At 34.2% G+C, this 18,684-nt stretch overlaps 1 protein-coding gene across 4 annotated transcripts in view; it reads left to right on the top strand.

The window, feature by feature from the left end:
* The window catches only part of LOC105478008 (sodium leak channel, non-selective), a 369,785-nt gene that overhangs the window by 30,821 nt on the left and 320,280 nt on the right, over nucleotides 1-18,684 (top strand). For all 4 annotated transcript variants that reach the window (XM_071081072.1, XM_071081074.1, XM_071081073.1 and 1 more), the window contains exons 4-6: nucleotides 7,154-7,237; nucleotides 8,738-8,877; nucleotides 8,969-9,097. In XM_071081072.1, the coding sequence (XP_070937173.1) occupies nucleotides 7,154-7,237; nucleotides 8,738-8,877; nucleotides 8,969-9,097 (353 nt within the window). The remainder of the gene's footprint in view (nucleotides 1-7,153; nucleotides 7,238-8,737; nucleotides 8,878-8,968; nucleotides 9,098-18,684) is intronic.

Raw genomic sequence — 18,684 nt, forward strand, 5'->3', positions numbered from 1 at the left:
TACCTGCATTGCACACTATACCTTTGGCAGGATCCATTGGCAACTTTAATGTGTCCATTGGCACACATGCAAATTCATTGTGGTGATTCTTCTAGATTCATAGTGATTCTGAGGCAAACATTTTTTGCAGATATAAATTGCAAATATTTGTACAGTGAGAGTCTACATAGAGAGGGACCTTTTTTTTTTTTTTTTAATGAAAGGGCTTTAAAAGTGGTGTGTAAAAGCTACGGGGGAGGCCGGCACAAAAAAGAAAAGGACCAAAACTCTCTGCCTGGGGATATCAGAGAATCTTGAAGAAAGAGGAGTGTGAAACAATGCCCTGAAGGATGAGTAAGGTCTGTGGTAGGGGTGATGGAAGTAAGACAGAAGTAAGGGATCTCACGGGGAAAGAAAAGGAATATGTTGAGACACAAAGGTGTGGAACAGTGAGGTACATGCTGAGCTCAAAGTAGTCAGAAGTGGCAGATGGGCTGTGCCTAGGAGGCAGCTGGAGAGGAGTTTGTGAAGCCAGACCTGGCGGCATCATGGAGGGCCCAGCAGGCTCTGCAAGGAGTTCTGACTTCGTTCTGTGGTCAGTAAAGATGGTTGGAGGATTTTCATCTGAGAGTAGCAGAATCTGATTTGTGTTTAAATGGTTCACTCTGGAGGTAACATGCTGGATGCACAGCTGGGGAGAGAAACTGAAGCAGAAAGTCCTTCCAGCAAGAAATGTCTTTAACAATTTTTGTTGGAGGAATGCGTTTGTTTTAAGTGTTTTCCATCTTTTGTAATATTCCCCAAGCCTGAAGGTGCCTGCCAATCAATTCCCACTCCTCAGCAACTTTCTTCTAATTGCCTCCCTAATTCCTCTTCCTAGAAGCGTTCTCACTCACCAAATCCCTAGAGGTGAAAAGAAACTATTCAGATGATACATGTCTGTGCTGATGCAGAGCACTTCATGTACGGCAGACTGTGAATTCTTTAGACCATTCTCAGTTGTCTATTTCACATCTGGCAATAGATACAAGTAAAAGTAGCATGCATCCTTTAAGCACTGTTGAAGTAATATAAAATAATGCTGAGACATAGTGACAGATGGGCCCTGGAAACTTGGGACAATAAATCCTGTGCTCATGAAACTACCAGTGCATATCATTTTGTCACTGCAAAATATATCCCTATAAATGTGTTTCCTTTTCCTGCTTGTTAAATACTTGCATGATATGTTGTTACTTTCTTATACCTTGTCATTGATTGGCAGTCTTCAAGTGTTTACCTTTATAAAAATCGACATACACAGCTCTTGAAACACTCATCTCCTCAGCTAACAGAGTGCTGATTTTTGCCCGTAGCTCAAGCACTCTCTGCCCTCCATTTCTTGTTGATGGAACAAACAAATTAAAACATTTTTTTCATATTTAAGGTATTAAAATATCTTGAGTACCACTGGTCATTCATATATGTTAGCTTCTGGTTGCATATTTTAGAAGCGGGTTGCAAATATTATAACTTGAGCCTTAATACAGTAGAATTTTAAAGGATCTGGCCATGCTTATAAATGGAATCAAAGCAACTTTGACTGCTATGGCTAGGGCTTCTGACGATAATTTGATAAATATGCCAGATACAAAACATAATCTAAGGTTGTATTTCAAAATGTCAGATTTCAAGGTCTGTATTCTACTTATTTAAAAGTATTATAAACTTATTGTGCCTTAGCGATTATTGATAATGATTAATATGATAGTAATTTTAATTCCTACCAATTCAATTGTATTTACAATTTCATGGTAATGTATAAAATATGTAAACTGTAACCATATTTGCATGGCATGTTTAGTTCTGCTTATGCAAACTATGCTCATCCAGGAAGTATCCATAAGTCATCTCATGATTTCCTCTGTAATCTTTCATGGTTACAAAGGAGTCAGAAAGGAATAATTTCTTTTTAGAAGCAATACAAATAATTTCAGTAAATAGATGGATGGATGGATGCATTAAGAAATATTAATTGACATCTTGCTGTGTACATTGTAATCTACAGAGGCTTTTTATCTAAGACATGGTTCATGTGACTATCTATCATTCATTTAATATCTGCTGTATGTCACCCACTGTGCTGGGTGCTGGAAACACAACCTTAACTTATCCTACTTAAAGTCTCAGGGTGTTATTCATCTTCAGAACACGCTCAGACATTTACCATGAGGGGTAGACTTCTTTTTTTTTCTAATATAACTCCAGAGAATACGTTCAGAGAAGATTTAAGTAGGAAACTCAAACTTCGCCATCAGATCCAATAAGTTGGAGAGACCGAATATAAATTCATGAAACAACCAGTATGGATTGCAGCGGCGTATTCTGCGAATAACACAAGATGCACATTATTTATATACACAAACTGAGTTGTCAGTTGTTGCATAATGCCTGAGTTAAGGTGATCAGAGGAGGCTGTAGTCAGATCACTCTGGAAGAAAAGGTTGGCACAGACTTTGCAGAATTTTTCAGGAAGATGGACAGCATGAAAAACAATGAACATTAACTAGCCAAAGATGCTTTACAAATGGAAAAATGCTGAGTGTTGCTGTCCTTTGTATCTTGGGTCATGATAACTTTGCTTATAAAAGGCGTTTATGAATATTGAATGACTCGTGGAAACATGAGCCAAAAGATAATACATGAAACTTATGCCCAGAGGATTATTTCCATATTTTACTGGGAAAATAAAAAGAGGCCAATTCTGATTGACCACTGCATACCATCTAGCGTGTGCTGAGCTTGTTGGTGACACGTGAATGCCACTAAATGTTTCTGAAAAGTCCAAGGCAGAAAACATTCCAAACAAAACAATTAAATTACTTTCTATGGAAAAGAAAGTTTTCTAAATTACATAGAATTTTTGCTAAGCCAGTTTTTATAAACGAGGTCGTTTGAAATTAAAATATTTGTATGTTTCTAATTTCTGATCACCACTGGTGCTTCTAAAATGATTTAAAATAATCCATTATTTTATATAGCTTGAAACGTAGTGTGGGCCGGTTTTACAACATTAATTTCCTTAGCAAACAAATCAGAAGCAAAAATTTGGTCACATCTGTTATTGATAGCTTTTCATTCTGAATTGGTGAGGCCCCAATTTTTAAATTTAAATTTATTTTTGCCAAATGGAGAAGTGATTCTTGTTAAAGCTAAAATATCCAACTTAAAAAAAAAGTTGAAAAGCTATTTTTTAAAATTTAACATGTGAACATTGGTCCAGAAACATATCAGAATACATTGTGAAAAGCATGTCTGTCCTCCACCTTTGGCTCCTGACCACTTACTTGCCCGCCCACTGCCCACAACACAAAGGGAATAGCATCGTTTATCCTCATTTGTTAACATTGTAAGTGAACCTCAATATAATGGTGAGCTCTCATTCTATGTTCCACTGAGTTTAATTCATTTCTAAAGCAAATTATGAGCAATTGAAAGGAGGGTAGTTATAATGCTACTACATATAACATTGTCAATGACAAAAATGAAATAAAATAGTAATACTGTTCTATTTAATACTTTTGAAAAAGTACCACATAAATTCATCCTATTTGGGTGCCCATGTACTCAGCAATCTATAATTACTCTTTTCCTGCCTAATATTTACTCATGAATTGCTCCAATTTTAACATAGTTCTCTGCTGAGTCCCATAAAATTTCAGTCTTCATTTTTGGAATTCTTTGCATTTTTTAAAACAAGTCACAACTATACCTAGTTCTTAAAATAAAGATGAAGTGGTAATTTTCTTTTTCTTTTTCCCTAACACACAAGTAAAAAACATTTGTTAATTTAATAAAAGTACACTTGAAAATAGACACTTTTATTTTTCTTCATGACACTTGTCAACATATAACATAATGAATATTTTATTTCATTCAGAATGTAAATTGCGTAAAGACAGACGTGTTTGCTTTGTTCACCTTTGTATCCCTAGTTCTTGAACACTGCCTAGATTAAAGGGATGCTTATGAGCTGAGGGAAGGAAGGAAGAAAGGAAAGAAGGGAGGGAGGGAGGGAGGGGGTCGGGGAGAAAGAAAGGAACGACGGAAGGAAGGAAGGAAGGAAGGAAGGAAGGAAGGAAGGAAGGAAGGAAGGAAGGAAAGAAGGCAGGAAGGCAGGAAGGAAGGCAGGCAATGCACAACTTACATAATTCATATTCTATTATCTTCTTGGGTGTCAATCAAAGGCTCAGATAAAAGTCAAATTTATATTGGCTATATTATCTGTATTTCAATTATAACTAATTTACATTTTCAATTAATTGTGCAATATATGAGGCAAGTATGATGCTTATAGTTAAAGATGTTTGTGAGATCTTTAACACAACTATTAAAAAACACAACTATAAAAAAAGTTGAAGATGACTATAAAAACACCTTAAATTATTTGTTGTATATTTAACCTTTGTGATGTGTTTACGTGTAGCACATCAACACCAGGAGCACCAGTAGCGTCTTCATATGATGATAGTCACAGTTTAATAGGGCCATTGTCCTTCTTGTCACCCAGAGCCAAGCTTCAGAATTTGCTTTCATATCTCTTTTGTGAGTCTTCCCAAACCCAGGAGTTACCAAGTTTGGTTGATTATCTTGCTATTGAAAACATTATTTATCCATTCATTTGGGAGTTAACATTAGTTTCTCTAAACTCCCCATAGAATTAATCTTACCATCTTTCCCACTATGTTTATAACTTTAAGTTATTTTACCTTATATATTAGCTGGATATGTTCACATATGTTTTTTTCTACAAGATTGTTGTTCTTTTGGTTGTTGCTGGTGGTGCTGATGGTGGTGTGTGTGTGTATTAGCTAGACATTATATATCCTCTAATGTAAAACAGGCACTTATTCAATGTTCATTAAGTTGAGTTTATACTTCATTTTTCGGTCAGAAAACTTCCATTAAGTGTTTTATCATAGTGTTAGTGTTGCATACACCATAAATTATTTCCAGAAACCTCTCAAGGAGATATTTGGACACCTATTTGTTACTAAAGGTGGAAGCTTATGTCAATATCCTGCAACATGTTTTATCATTTGATTTGAAATCTTGACATTTTATTTCTATTTTTATTTCCCTAGCAGGTTTAATCAGAGGAGGTGATGATATATGTGACTGAATTCAGAATTGGGTTACATGGATGAGTACAGAATTAATGACTTAATGGGGTAGTCCTAAAAAAGCAAAGACTTTTCTATTTAAAGTTTCTAATTTTTGACCTCATGAAGTTTTCTGTTTTATTATTCCAAAGGCATTTTTTAAAAATTCCCGTGTTATTAAAACATACATTCTAATGTCAGAACAGATTCTCTATTCAAAAATGAAAGTGGTACATCTTTATCTTTCTTTTACATATACAATCCCAATTAAAATTAAAGTCAATATATATTTTCCCTGCGAATTAAGACAAGTTTCTTCTTCACTTTTTTTGGTTAGTCTTGGATTCTATTTTTATTGCACTGTGGTCCAAGAGAATGATTGTTTTGATTTCAGTTCTTTTGCATTTTCTGAGAGGTGTTTTATGTCTGATTAAGTGTTGATTTTAGAATATGTGCTATGTGACAATGAGAAAAAATGTATATATATATGTGTGTGTATATATATCCACATATATACAGTGGAAAGTTCTGTAGATGTCTATCAGGTTCATTTGATCTTTGGGGATTTTTGCCTTAATGATCTAATACCATCAGGTGTTGAAATCTCCCATTATTATTGTGCAGAACTGTAAGTCTCTTTGAATATCTCTAAGAACTTGCTTTATAAATTTGGATATTCCTGTGTAAAGTGCATATATATTTAGGATAGTTAGGTCTTTTTATTATTATTATACTTTAAGTTTTGGGGTACATTTGCAGAACGTGCAGTTTTGTTACATAGGGATACACATGCCATGTAGCATGTATACCTAGGTATATATATGTATACCTATGTCCTATTACATAGGACAAATAATGTTTTCAGCATACGTACAAATACACATGGCGGTTTGCTGCACCCATCAACCCGTCATCTACATTAGGTGTTTCTCCTAATGCTGTCCCTCCCCTAGCCCCCCACCCCCTGACAGGTCCCAGTGTGTGATGTTCCCCTCCCTGTATCCATATGTTCTCATTGTTCAACTCGCACTTATGAGTGAGAACATGTGGTGTTCGATTTTCTTTTCCTTTGTTAGTTTGCTGAGAATGATGGTTTCCAGCTTCATCCATGTCCCTTCAAGAAACACAAACTCATCCTTTTTTATGGCTGCGCAGTATTCCATAGTGTATATGTACCACATTTTCTTTATCCAGTCTGTGATTGATGGGCATTTGGATTGGTTCCAAGTTTTTGCTATTGTGAATAGTGCTGCAACAAACATATGTGTGTATGTGTCTTTATAGTAGAATGATTTATAATCCTTTGGGTAATTACCCAGTAATGGAATTGCTAGGTCAAATGGTATTTCTGGTTCTAGATCCTTGAGGAATCGCCACACTGTCTTTCACAATGGTTGAACTAATTTACACTCCACCAACAGTGTAAAAGTGTTCCTATTTCTCCACATCCTCTCCAGCATCTGTTGTTTCCTTACTTTTTAATGATCGCCATTAAACTGGGGTGAGATGGTATCTTATTGTGGTTTTGATTTGCATTTTTCTCATGACCAGTGATAATGACCTTTTTTTCTTCTTCACTTTTTAATCAGCTTGAAGTGAATGCCTTGTTAATTTTCCTACTAATGGTGCTAAACCTAACAGTTTTAACGACCTTCCTGTTGACCACAGTGTGCTCTTGGTTCTTGTAGGCAGGGAGCTGGCTTAGGACCTACATGGCATATTTGGAAGAATGGCTTCTGGTTCTTTAAGTGTTAGAATTTGTGTGGCTGAGAGAAAAAAAATGTGATATTTTCCCTTTGCGTGAATTAAGTATTTTACCTGCAAAGTTCTGCAGTTGCTTGTCTTTTATAAAATATTTTTCTTATAAGTAATGCTACTTAAAATGCTAAACTTATTCCTTGTGAAAGTCTGTTCTATTATGATACACAAATTGTAGATAGCTTTTATTGAATTAACGTTTGACATTTTCCTCCACAGATTTTTCTTTAAAATATTTGCTCTCCCTAATAATGCCATGTAAAATTTATTTTTAGGGGGATAGTTCCTACGTGAAAGATCGCTGGTGTGTTTTTGATGGATTTATGGTCTTTTGCCTTTGGGTTTCTTTGGTGCTACAGGTAATTAAATATTTTTTTAATTACAAGGGGGTGTTCTCCCAAATGGGAATTATTTTGTATTAGAAGTCTAAATAGAAATATTACAAAATATATATCAAATGTGATTGTGTAACTGCCTACAGCGTTATGTTTATTTTTCTTTTAACTGATGTGATTAATCTGTTTACTGTGACATATTTGAAATTTGAAAAATTAATTTTAATGGATACATAATACTTGTATGTATTTATGGGGAACTGAGTGATATTTGATGTATTCAAGGTGTAATGATCAAATCTGCATAATTAGCATTTATATCACCTCAAACATTTTATTGTTAGAAAAGTCAATAGCTATAATATCTTAATTATTGTCAGTTACATTTGTGAATTATTTCTCAATCAGAAATGAAAATCAATACTATAGAAAATTGTTAACTATTAATCAGATATATATATTCCCTGAAATGAAGGAAACAATGTGGAGTCTTATTTCTGTATTTGTAAATAAAAAATAGAACTTAAAAATTTAAAGTCTAGTCTTCTCATATTTTGATGGGTATTAGCCAACATAAAATGCTATATTGCAAATATTAAATGCTTTATTATAAGAGATGGGGAACATACATTAAGAAGGCTTACAGGAGAGATTTGATTGGAAAATAAGTAGAATTAATTTCCGTGCATTCATTCAGACATGATTTTGCCTTTTAATTCAACTAAAGTTACTATATTCTTTTGATTTTATTTGATCTGTTTTGATTTGATTGTGGTAAGAATGCCTAACATAAGATCTACTGTTTTAACGAATTTTAATTGCACAATAAGTTATTGTTAACTATAGGTACAATGTTGTACAGGTCTCTAGAGTTTATTCATCTATTCTTTATTTAAAAATTCAGAATTCAAAACTTCACAGCCCGTTCTGCCAACTCATCATAGTGTTTGTTGATAAGCTTTCCTTTCTTATTTTTATAAAGTTCACCTCTCCCACAATTTAATTTCATCACTCATATATTTTTTAATCAGCTTTCTCAGGTTGAATCGTTTCTCATATTAATATGTCCTTTTCCATTTAATAACTATTGTGTGATTGACAAACATTTCTAATTATTATTTTGCCTCTGTTAGTAAATAGTGTTTCATAATTTTAACCCTTTCTCTATTACTTTATTTTCTAGATATTCAAAAGCCTCCACCAAAGAACATTATTAATGAGAAAGACAGCATACTTATTTTATATTCTAAGTTGGCACTTCTTGTAATTAAAAACTGTCTTAATGAATGAGACAGGAAATGAACAAGATTAATGATGTTCTCATTAGTTTATGTATTTGTTTCTGTTAAGATAGCTATAGATTCAAAATATACTCAAAAGAAAGTGGATTTTGGTGGAAAATAATGTAGGGCTAAATTCAGAATAGAGATGCACTTACTTATGCTGCTAACATCTGTATATTCCATGAGTATGAGCAATGCTAGGGGAAAATCCAACCTCATTTACCCATCTTTTAATTTGTAGGTGTTTGAAATTGCTGATATAGTTGATCAGATGTCACCTTGGGGCATGTTGCGGATTCCACGGCCACTGATTATGATCCGAGCATTCCGAATTTATTTCCGATTTGAACTGCCAAGGACCAGAATTACAAATATTTTAAAGTGAGTGCTACTTTACAATAAGTTAAGAGGAAAAGTTTATGAAGTTTTTTTGTAAGTTTTATGTACTTTACCTGCTTCTTTTTTTCCCTAGGCGATCAGGAGAACAAATATGGAGTGTTTCCATTTTCCTACTTTTCTTTCTACTTCTTTATGGAATTTTAGGAGTTCAGATGTTTGGAACATTTACTTATCACTGTGTAGTAAATGACACAAAACCGGGGTAAGTTTATCTGTTAATTACATTTTAATCTGGTTGATTAACAAAACTATCTCTGTAATTTTCATGAGAATAACCTCTGTGTCAGATTTTTCAAACAGTGGTTATGTCCTCTTTGTCCTGTGTCTCTGCTTCCTCAGTATTGTTTTGTCCAATTTTTATTTTATTTTATTTTATTTTTGAGATGGAGTCTCACTCGGTCGCGAGGCTGGAGTGCAGTGGTGCGATCTCAGCTCACTGCAACCGCCGCGTCCCAGGTTCAAGCGTTTCTCCTGCCTCAGCCTCCCGAGTAGCTGGGACTACAGGCATGCACCACCATGCCTGGCTAATTTCTGTTTTGTCCAATTTTTAAAGACAAGTATTCAAAATAAGACAGATTGGAAAATGTAAGCTGGTGGGAAAGTAGATTAAGCAAATGCAAAGTATACATTTAGAAACCTTTCTCAGTGTGGCAAAATGGGGAATGTGCTAACATAATAACAGAAACCTAAAGTTTCACTGAGGAAGTTTTTCATATTAGAGTGAGTTACATGTTAGGAAAAAAACCTCATTTTTATTATTATTATCTTTGGTCATCATTCCCTAAAATAGTTTCCTAAATGATTATAACATCGTTTCTAGACAAAACACTGTATACTATCTGTTGCGTTTGTCTGTTGTAGGGTTGGTGGGTAAGATAGAATGTATGTACTTCAATTACCTATTATGTATTATGCAATAGGGCACCTGCCTCTTCTACTTGGCTGATCATTGTAAATATACAACTCCAGGGATGTGATGGCAGGAGAGAGCAGAGTGGGATGTTGGCCCCTGGATGGTCCAAAAGTGTCCCATTAGGTGTTGGCTAGATATAGAGTTTGGGGTTCCAAGCACAACCCAGAGGTGCAACAGATATGACTATGCCAGATTTCAGGGCAGCAGGGATTGGGGATAATACAACTGATTTTACACCTTGTATTCAAATCTTCACATGGAAATTTGTCTGTTTATAAATGAAGAACTCATCCATAAATTACCAATAGAAAAAATCTTGATTCAAATCACAGAAATCAGATTTAAAGCACTTTATAAAATTCAAAAAGAGATTACAAGCAGCCATTCCTCTTCAAAATATTTTTAATGTATCAATATCTACTTACAAACCAATTGGGTATATAAGGATCATTGAGTTTTAAAATATTGAAAGGGTTATGTTGTGTTTTCTGCACTTGGAGCATTTTTTTTATAAAGTCTATGAGTGTGTGTATATATATATACACAAAGTAGATAAACCACAAATAAGTGAATATCTCTGTGAGTATAGATATCATGATAAGCTTGACTCAATTCCAACACTTTATTGTATGAGTTTGCATAAATTATTTAGGTTATTCCTCAGTGAAGTGCATTAACAACAGGACATACTTTCTAGAGGTGTCAGAAAGAGTGAATGAGGGAATGAATGTAAAGACAAGCAAAGTGACCAGCACATAGTAAGGCATTCATTGTATGCTAGCCATCATTACTTTGTTGTCATAAAGAAATATGTAAACACGCTTACATGCTGAGGTGGTAGGTATAAGTGTATCCTCCAAAAGAGAGATAACATGTTTAAAAAAAAAAAAAAAAGGAAAGAGCAATAAAGAAGACCAAAATTTGCACTTGTAAGAATGTGAAAGGAAAACATCTATGACTAATTCATGGCTACGTTATTTTACTGACAAAGTAACTAAATTAATTCTGAGTTTATTTCACATTTATAATGGTCATTTAATTATTAGTCTCTCCCAGAAATAAGTTTAATAATTGAATTTCTAATTCATGCACAAATAGTATATGTATATTGTGCAACTCCTAATAATTACATAATGTACTAAAAACTAAAAGTGAATTTAATTGCTTGCTGTTGCACCACCCCAAAGAATGTCAACTCCAAAAGGGTAGATATTTTGTTTCCACGTGTTTTTAGACCAGGAGGCATGTGCAAGTTTCTAAGAAAATAGGAATGAATGAAGTAACTTCAAAAACGTCAGTATAATTTCACTGGTTAAATGTTAAACAGTAAAGCATTACCTATTAGTCAAGGCCTTATTTTATTTCATTTTATTTTTATTTTGAAGGTATATGCATGCATCTCATACCTACTTAGAAATTTACCTTAGGGGGCCGAGCACAGTGGCTCACACCTGTAATCCCAGCACTTTGGAAGGCTGAGGCGGGTAGTTAACCTGAGGTCAGGAGTTCCAGACCAGCCTGACCAATATGGTGAAACCCCATGTCTACTAAAAATACAAAAATTAGCTGGGCGTGGTGGCAGGCACCTGTAATCCCAGCTACTCAGGAAGCTGAGACAGGAGAATTGCTTGAACCCAGGAGGCGAAGATTGCAGTGAGCTGAGATCGCACCGCTGCACTCCAGCCTGTGCCACAGAGTGAGACTCTGTCTCAAAAAAAGAAAGAAACAAACAAATTTACCTTAGGTTCACCTAAGTGTGGCCAGATACCATGCCTTCCTTGATTATCCATAGAATTATGTTGAAGTAAAGATCTCATTTTTTCTTGTTTTTTAATGTAATTTTTATTCTTGCAAGATGTGAGTGAATAATCTACTCAAAATTATTTTTAAAAGAAAAATACTGTTGCTACTAACCCCACTCCCACTCTTCATTATTGTTGTTCAAAATAGCCTTGGAAAATAACTTTTTGATAACCATTTTCTGGACATATTATTATTTTCCCCTACTATTGAAATTATGTCTCTACCCACTTTATTGAGATTTTGGTGAATATAAAAATCTTTACATATTTATTATATGTGTCTTGGGGGAACTATTTCCTTTTTCTGTGAGAATTAAATCCAGAGAGTAAGTTATTGCATTTATTATTCTACTTTCTGAAAATTATCATCCTTCTCAAATTAACTTGTGTATTTCTTATGAGGTACTCCCTGAAAATTATGATCCTTCTCAAATTAATTTGTGTGTTTCTTATGAGGTAAGAGTCAAGATGTAGTCTTAATTTAGTGGTTGGAATGGACATCAATGTCTTAGGAGAAGCTTTCAGTATTTCTGTTAAGTGGGATGTGAGCAGTAGAGTTTTCAAAGTGAGGAAGTTACCTTTAATTCCTATGGTGCTAAGAGATTTTAATCATTGATGTATGTATATTTTGTCCAGTGCTTTTCTCTTTTATTCTGTTAATGTACTGAATTACATGATGGATTTTTTTAATAGAAGCCAATCTTGCATTTCTGGTAAATTGCTAATTTGGTCATATTGTATTCCTCTTTATGCCTTGTAAGATTTGATTTGCTAATGTTTTGTTACAAATTATTGCATCTTTGTTCACAAGGGACATTATTTTTAGGCTTTTTTAATTGAAATATCTTTACCAGATTTTGAAATCTGGGTAATGCTGTCCTCATAAAACAAGCAGAACATGTTTCCAAGGGTTAATATAAGATTCATATTCTTTCTTTCTTAAACGTTTGATAGAATTCATGAGTAAAACTCGGGGCCTGAAATCTTCTTTGTGAGAACGGTTTTCATTACAAATTAAATGTATTCAACATACAGAGCTATGGTGTTGTTATCTTTCTTGTTCTGTTAAGTTGGTAAATTTTCCTTTTCAAAGATCTTACCTATTTTTATAGGCTGTCAATATTGCATAATGTTTATGCAAATGCCCTCTGGTTATCTTTTAAGCATGATTATCTTTTTAACATCTGTAGAATAGTGGTAATAAGTCATTTTTTTCCTGACATTGATAATTTGTATCTTTCTCCATGTTTTCATGTCTTCTCAATTGTATTAATCTCTTCACACACACACAAGAATCTTTGTCCTATTTAATGTTCCCTGTTGTTAGTCTGTTTTTCACATTGATTTTATCTTCATCATTTCCTTATTTCTGCTTTTAGTTTTTATTTTCTTTTTCATATTTCGTAAAACGAAGGTACATAGGCATCTTTTAACATTTTCCTAATACGATAAGTTAAAAATATAATTTTCCTCTAAGCATTGTTTTACCTGCATTTCCAAAATGTTAATATGTTGTATTTTTATTATTATTCAAGTGTCTTCTAATATCATACGTGATTTCTCTTTTGGCCCGTAGGTTATTTAGAAGTGTATTTTTAGAAGAATGAGATTTTCTAAAAATGTTATTTGGGAGCATAAGTTTATTCTGTTGTGGTCAGACAATAGTCCCTGTGAAGTTTCAGCCTTTTGAAATTCATTAGGAATCATTTTAAGGAGCATTATATGGTCTAAATTGGTGAAAATTCCATGAGAATTTGAAAAAAAGAAAGTTAAGTCTGCAGTTTTTGAGTATAATGTCTATAAATGTCACCGAAGTCAAGTTGGCTGATAATTTGTTCTAGGTAGTTCTATCCTTCTTGGTTTTAAAAATAAGGGTTGTTCTATCAATTTCTGAGAGAGCTATTCAATTTTCTAGACATGAGAAAAAATTTCAATCTCTCTTATTTTTGTCAGTTTTTGCTTTATATAATTTTCAACTTTAATTAGGTGCATAAAGTGTCATTGTATCTTTCAGATGGGCTGACCTTTTTATCATCATGAATTTTGAATTTTTTTCCTAATTAGCTTCTGGATGCCAGAGTATATGATGGGTCAAGAACATGACATTTCAAATTTTTCAATAATCATAACTCTAAAATAATTTATAACTCTAAAATAATTTATTTTTATTTAATCACCTTTTATCTTATTAACCAATTGGTTTTTTCCCCACAATTGCTTAAGTATGCTTTAGACCATTCCTGGATTGACAGTGAAAGGGAGCACATGACAAATTCTTAGTTTTAGAGCATGGGCTGCACAATCCTGAGCCCAGCCTGGTGGTGATGAAATGAAGCCCACTGCTAAGAGCGTAAATGAAGAAGAAACTCAGTAATAAGAGAGCGTGGACCAACTAGTTAGATGCCCTAATCAGCAACTCTCATTCCATTTTCAAAACCTTGGAGATTTTGTGTGTTTTTTATATAAGTGAAGTGAATCAAATGGTGCCTACCAAATTTATTTTGTCCTCTGCACCAGTGCGTGGCATACAGCATTAATGATGAGAAGAAACTAACTCCCATAAGCTATTTTGGGGGGATAGAGGATGGTACAAATATTACAACTTTACAACAAATATTACAACTCTGTTAAAAAAAAAATGCTGATCAGGCTGGGTGCAGTGGCACATGCCTGTAATCTCAGCACTTTGGGAGACTGAGGTGGGGGAATCACTTGAGCCTAGGAGTTCGAGACTAGAGTGAGCTATGATTGCATCACTGCACTCCAGCCTGGGTGATACAGTGAGACCCAGTCTCTAAGAAATAAAAAAGAAAGAAAGAAAAAACATTGAACAGGGACCTGTCACATCTCTCATTTATTTCACTCCAGGTATTAAACCAAAAGAAATAAAAATGTATGTCCATACAAAGATTTACACATGAATGCCCACAGCAACTTTATTCATAATACTCCAAACTGGTGACAACCCAAATTTCCATCAACAGATAGATAGACAAACTAATGATGGTATATCCATAAAATAAATACTGTTTAATAATAATAAATAATGAACTATTGATGTACACAGCATCTTGGATAAATCTCAAAATAATTATGATGACTGAATAAATCCAGATTTAAAAAGATGACATATTCTATGATTCCATTTATATACAATTCTAGAAAATGTAAACTTATCTTTAATGATAGAAAATAAATCAGCAGTTGCCTAGCGATAAAGGTTGTGGTGGAAATAAGGGATTACCAAGGGGCATCAAGAAACCTTTGGGGTTTATTGATATGTTCATTATCTTGACTGTGGTTCTGTACATGTGCCAAAACTTATCAAACTGTACACTTTTGTATGTGCAGTTTATGTTATGTCAGTTATACCTACTAAAACTGCCTAAAATGTCTCAATCTGAGGTAGAAATCTAATTTTTCACATGGTTAAGCAATTGTGCCTGCGCTATTTATTGTGTACTATTACCCACTGAGTTTAGCTTCACCTGTCTCATTCAGTAATTCCCCGTCTATACATGGGTCTGTTCCTCTGGGGCTCCACTGTGCTTCACCGGTCTATTGGACTATCTCTACCAATATCACACTCTGAAAGTCTTTCAAATTATGATCTGGCTTCATGCATGGGGTCATATTTCCAGCTTTAAGCTTTTCATGGGCTCAAGACCTGGTCTTCTGCCTCATGTGGGCATTAAAACCCAAGCTCTTGGATATTGGGTACCTAGCTCCCATTTGTAACACTATGTCAACTCATGTTCCTTCCTTTCATACTCATTTACTGCTTTCCTTCCTATGTTTTGACATTTTGGAATGCATTTTTTTAATTGTGAGCCCAAATGTGGAGTTTTTAATGTTATCTATTTGTTTGTAGTGGAAGGAGTTGAATTTGGTACAGTCCGTCTTGCGAGAACCAGGACTCACATTCATAGCTATTTTTTTTTTTCTATTTTTCTCTAAGATCCTTGAGGATACATATGGGAAAGGGGAAGAGAATATTGTGATATATTCATCTTTTTATCCTTACTACCTAGTATCCTAACACAGAATAAATAATTAGTAACTATTTATTGAAGGCATGGTTGATAACATTATATTTAAACAGACAATATTAACATGATGACAAATTGATAAAGAAGATGAAATAAAAAAAGAAACACAGAGAAAAGTAAGTTGTTAAAAGCAGGAAAGGAGAAATGGCTAAAAAAGAGAAAAACAAAGTTTAAGCAGAAAGAAGCAGTGAATTAGTTCATATAGAGTGTAAGAAAATTGAAGCAAGTGTTGAGTAAGGGAGTTGACTGTGTGGGTGAGGGAAGAGACAAATGCATGGAAGAAAATCTGTAGGTAGTTGGATTTTTTTTTCTTTTTAGTGTATGTAGGCTGTAGAATATGCCTAGATTGTTCTATGAGTGGATATGAAAATGGATAAAGATATTGTGTGGGTTGGAGACAATAAATATGGAGATGAAGAACAGGGAAATCTTCTGGATAAGAAAGCAGCTGTGTAGTACTGCAGGGGGTACAGGAGGCTGGCTTCAAATTACCGTTTTATTAAAACCAAGTCAGAATGTGAGAGTTATAAAACTTGTAAATGCAGCTAGAAGATCAGGCGTTATGCTGGCAAACCAAAGCTCATACTGGCACATAAATGTTCACAGAAACTGAGAACAGATACACGAATGTCTTCTGAACTCATGACCCTAGAGTTGCTTCAGTAAGTATTCTTTGCTAGTTCCATGCTGTATTTGGTACCAAGAAAAGAATGATACTGAAAAAATGCATTAAAACATGCCTCGTGATCTAAATATTAGCTCCAGCTCATTACTCTATCCCAAAAATGAAGTTCACCGTGAAAAATTTCATAAATGTTGACAGAATGCTTAGTTACCTGAGACATAGCCATTATGGTGAAATGGCTGCATTTTTGTCTTTCCCATATGTGTAAAACCTGCCTAGTAGCATACACACACACACACACACACACACACACACACATATTTATTTTGTCTTCTTTTTATGTGACTCTTCGTTTACTATTTGAGAAGAAAATGTTTAACTAGCCACTTGGTAGTAATGTTGCTCATAATCACAGTTGTTAGGAGATTGTGCCACTGCCCTCCAGCCTGGGTGACAGAGCGAGACTCCGTCTCAAAAAAAAAAAAAAAAAAAAAAAAAGTAAATTTCAAATGTATCATCACAAAAGAGTTAAGTGATATGATGGATATGTTAATTAGCCCGATATAACCGTTACGTCTTGTATACATCTATCAAAACATCACCTGGTGCTGCATTAATGTAATACAATTATGATTTGTCAACTAAAAATAATATTATTTTAAAAATTTATTATACACATCTCTGAGTCACATATTAAGCTAAGTAAGGTATGATGGCTGTGTTTTCAGCAATCAGTGTTGCCAGCTACTGCCGTGACCTCATTTCTCTTAAATGATTAAGAGAAATTGTTAACAATTGTTCCAACTTCTGCCTAATTGATTTGCATGTATTATAGCCTAATCATGACAGAGGTTTCAGACCAGAAGCTTGCATATCTTAGGTTTCATAGCTGACCTCCAGAGCTGATTCTGTTTAGTATGTGAGGCGAACAAGATATAGAAGCAATACAATATATACAGTTTTGCTTTTAAATGGAGCTTAGTTCTTGTAAGGTCCAGTAGCAGGGAATCTTAGCTACATCTTCAGTAGCAGTGCTAGTAAAGCTTTAGATTCTTCTCTGATAATGAATGGTGACCTAAGGCAATTATGAAAAGAGTAATGAGATTTGACTAAGCAAAGCAGCTCATTTCCTAAAGGAAGCTGAGAAGAGCAATGGCTTGTAGCAGAAACAGGTGTTGCGAAATACCAACTGTGATGGCAGAAATCTCTCCGAAGCTGGGACAGGAATGTTCAAAAATGAGCTGGCAGGTTAAATAGAAAAAATGAAGACTTACCTGACAACTTATTCTCATTCCTGAAAAAGAAGAAAAACGTATTCATAGCTCAGTATCAAATAATGAAATCTTATTTCCAAGAGTGACATAATTAGAAAAACTTTAAGGTAAGTAAATGCAACCATTAAATATATAAACGTTTAATATAGAGAGAGCAGGATTCAAACAGGAACTCAGGAACATATTTGCGATGACTGGACCACTAGCTTTAAGCCCGGAGGTAGGGTGATCACACATCACAGATGCCCAGGACAATCTTTGTTTATCCCTATTGTTTCAAAGTAATCACTAACAGCCTCTTACTCGATTTTAAGGAATCTCAATGGAGACAATGCATTTTATAGTCACCTTGCCCAGGGGAAGTTTATATATAAACTTGGTATTTTGTAAAATATCACCAAGAGTTGAATTAGAGATAATATAAAGTTGAATTTTTTGCAGTTTGCTCTTTCTGGTCCAAATAAATTTTAAGTTTATTAAAATAAATAAAATGTATTAACTAAATTTATTTGTCACTTATTCTTTAGGGTACTTGGCAAATAAATGAAGTATTGTCTTATAAATTTTGTTGACAAAATAAAGAGTTTTTTTCATGGAATACTATGCAGCCAAGAGAAAGAATGAGACTATATCCTTTGTAGCAACATGAATGAAGCTGGAGGTCATTATCCTAAGCAAACTTACACAGGAACAGAAAATCAAATACCACTTGTTCTCACTTATGAATGAGAGCTAAACACTGAGTACATACGGACACAAAGAAGGGAACAACAGACACTGGGGCCTACCTGAGGGTGGAGGGTGAGAGGAAGGTGAGGATTGAAAAACTACCTATTAGGTGCTATGCTTATTATCTGAGTGGTGAAACAATCTGTACGCCACACCCCCTTGACACACAGTTTACCTCTGTAACCAACCTGCACATGTATCCCTGAATCTAAAAGTAAAAAAAAAAAAAAAAAAAAAAGAAATACAAATAGAAACATACTGAAATTTAGAACATTAATTTTTAATTTCTAAAGACTTTATCAAAAGACAGTTTTGTAGAATATGTAAAATCATAATTGCCCCAAATTCATGCAACGGTTTATGACATCTTGATTCATATGTGTTTGTTTATGTTTAT

Source organism: Macaca nemestrina, chromosome 16 (genome assembly GCF_043159975.1).
Source record: "Macaca nemestrina isolate mMacNem1 chromosome 16, mMacNem.hap1, whole genome shotgun sequence".
In the NCBI taxonomy this organism is placed as follows: Eukaryota; Metazoa; Chordata; class Mammalia; order Primates; family Cercopithecidae; genus Macaca; species Macaca nemestrina.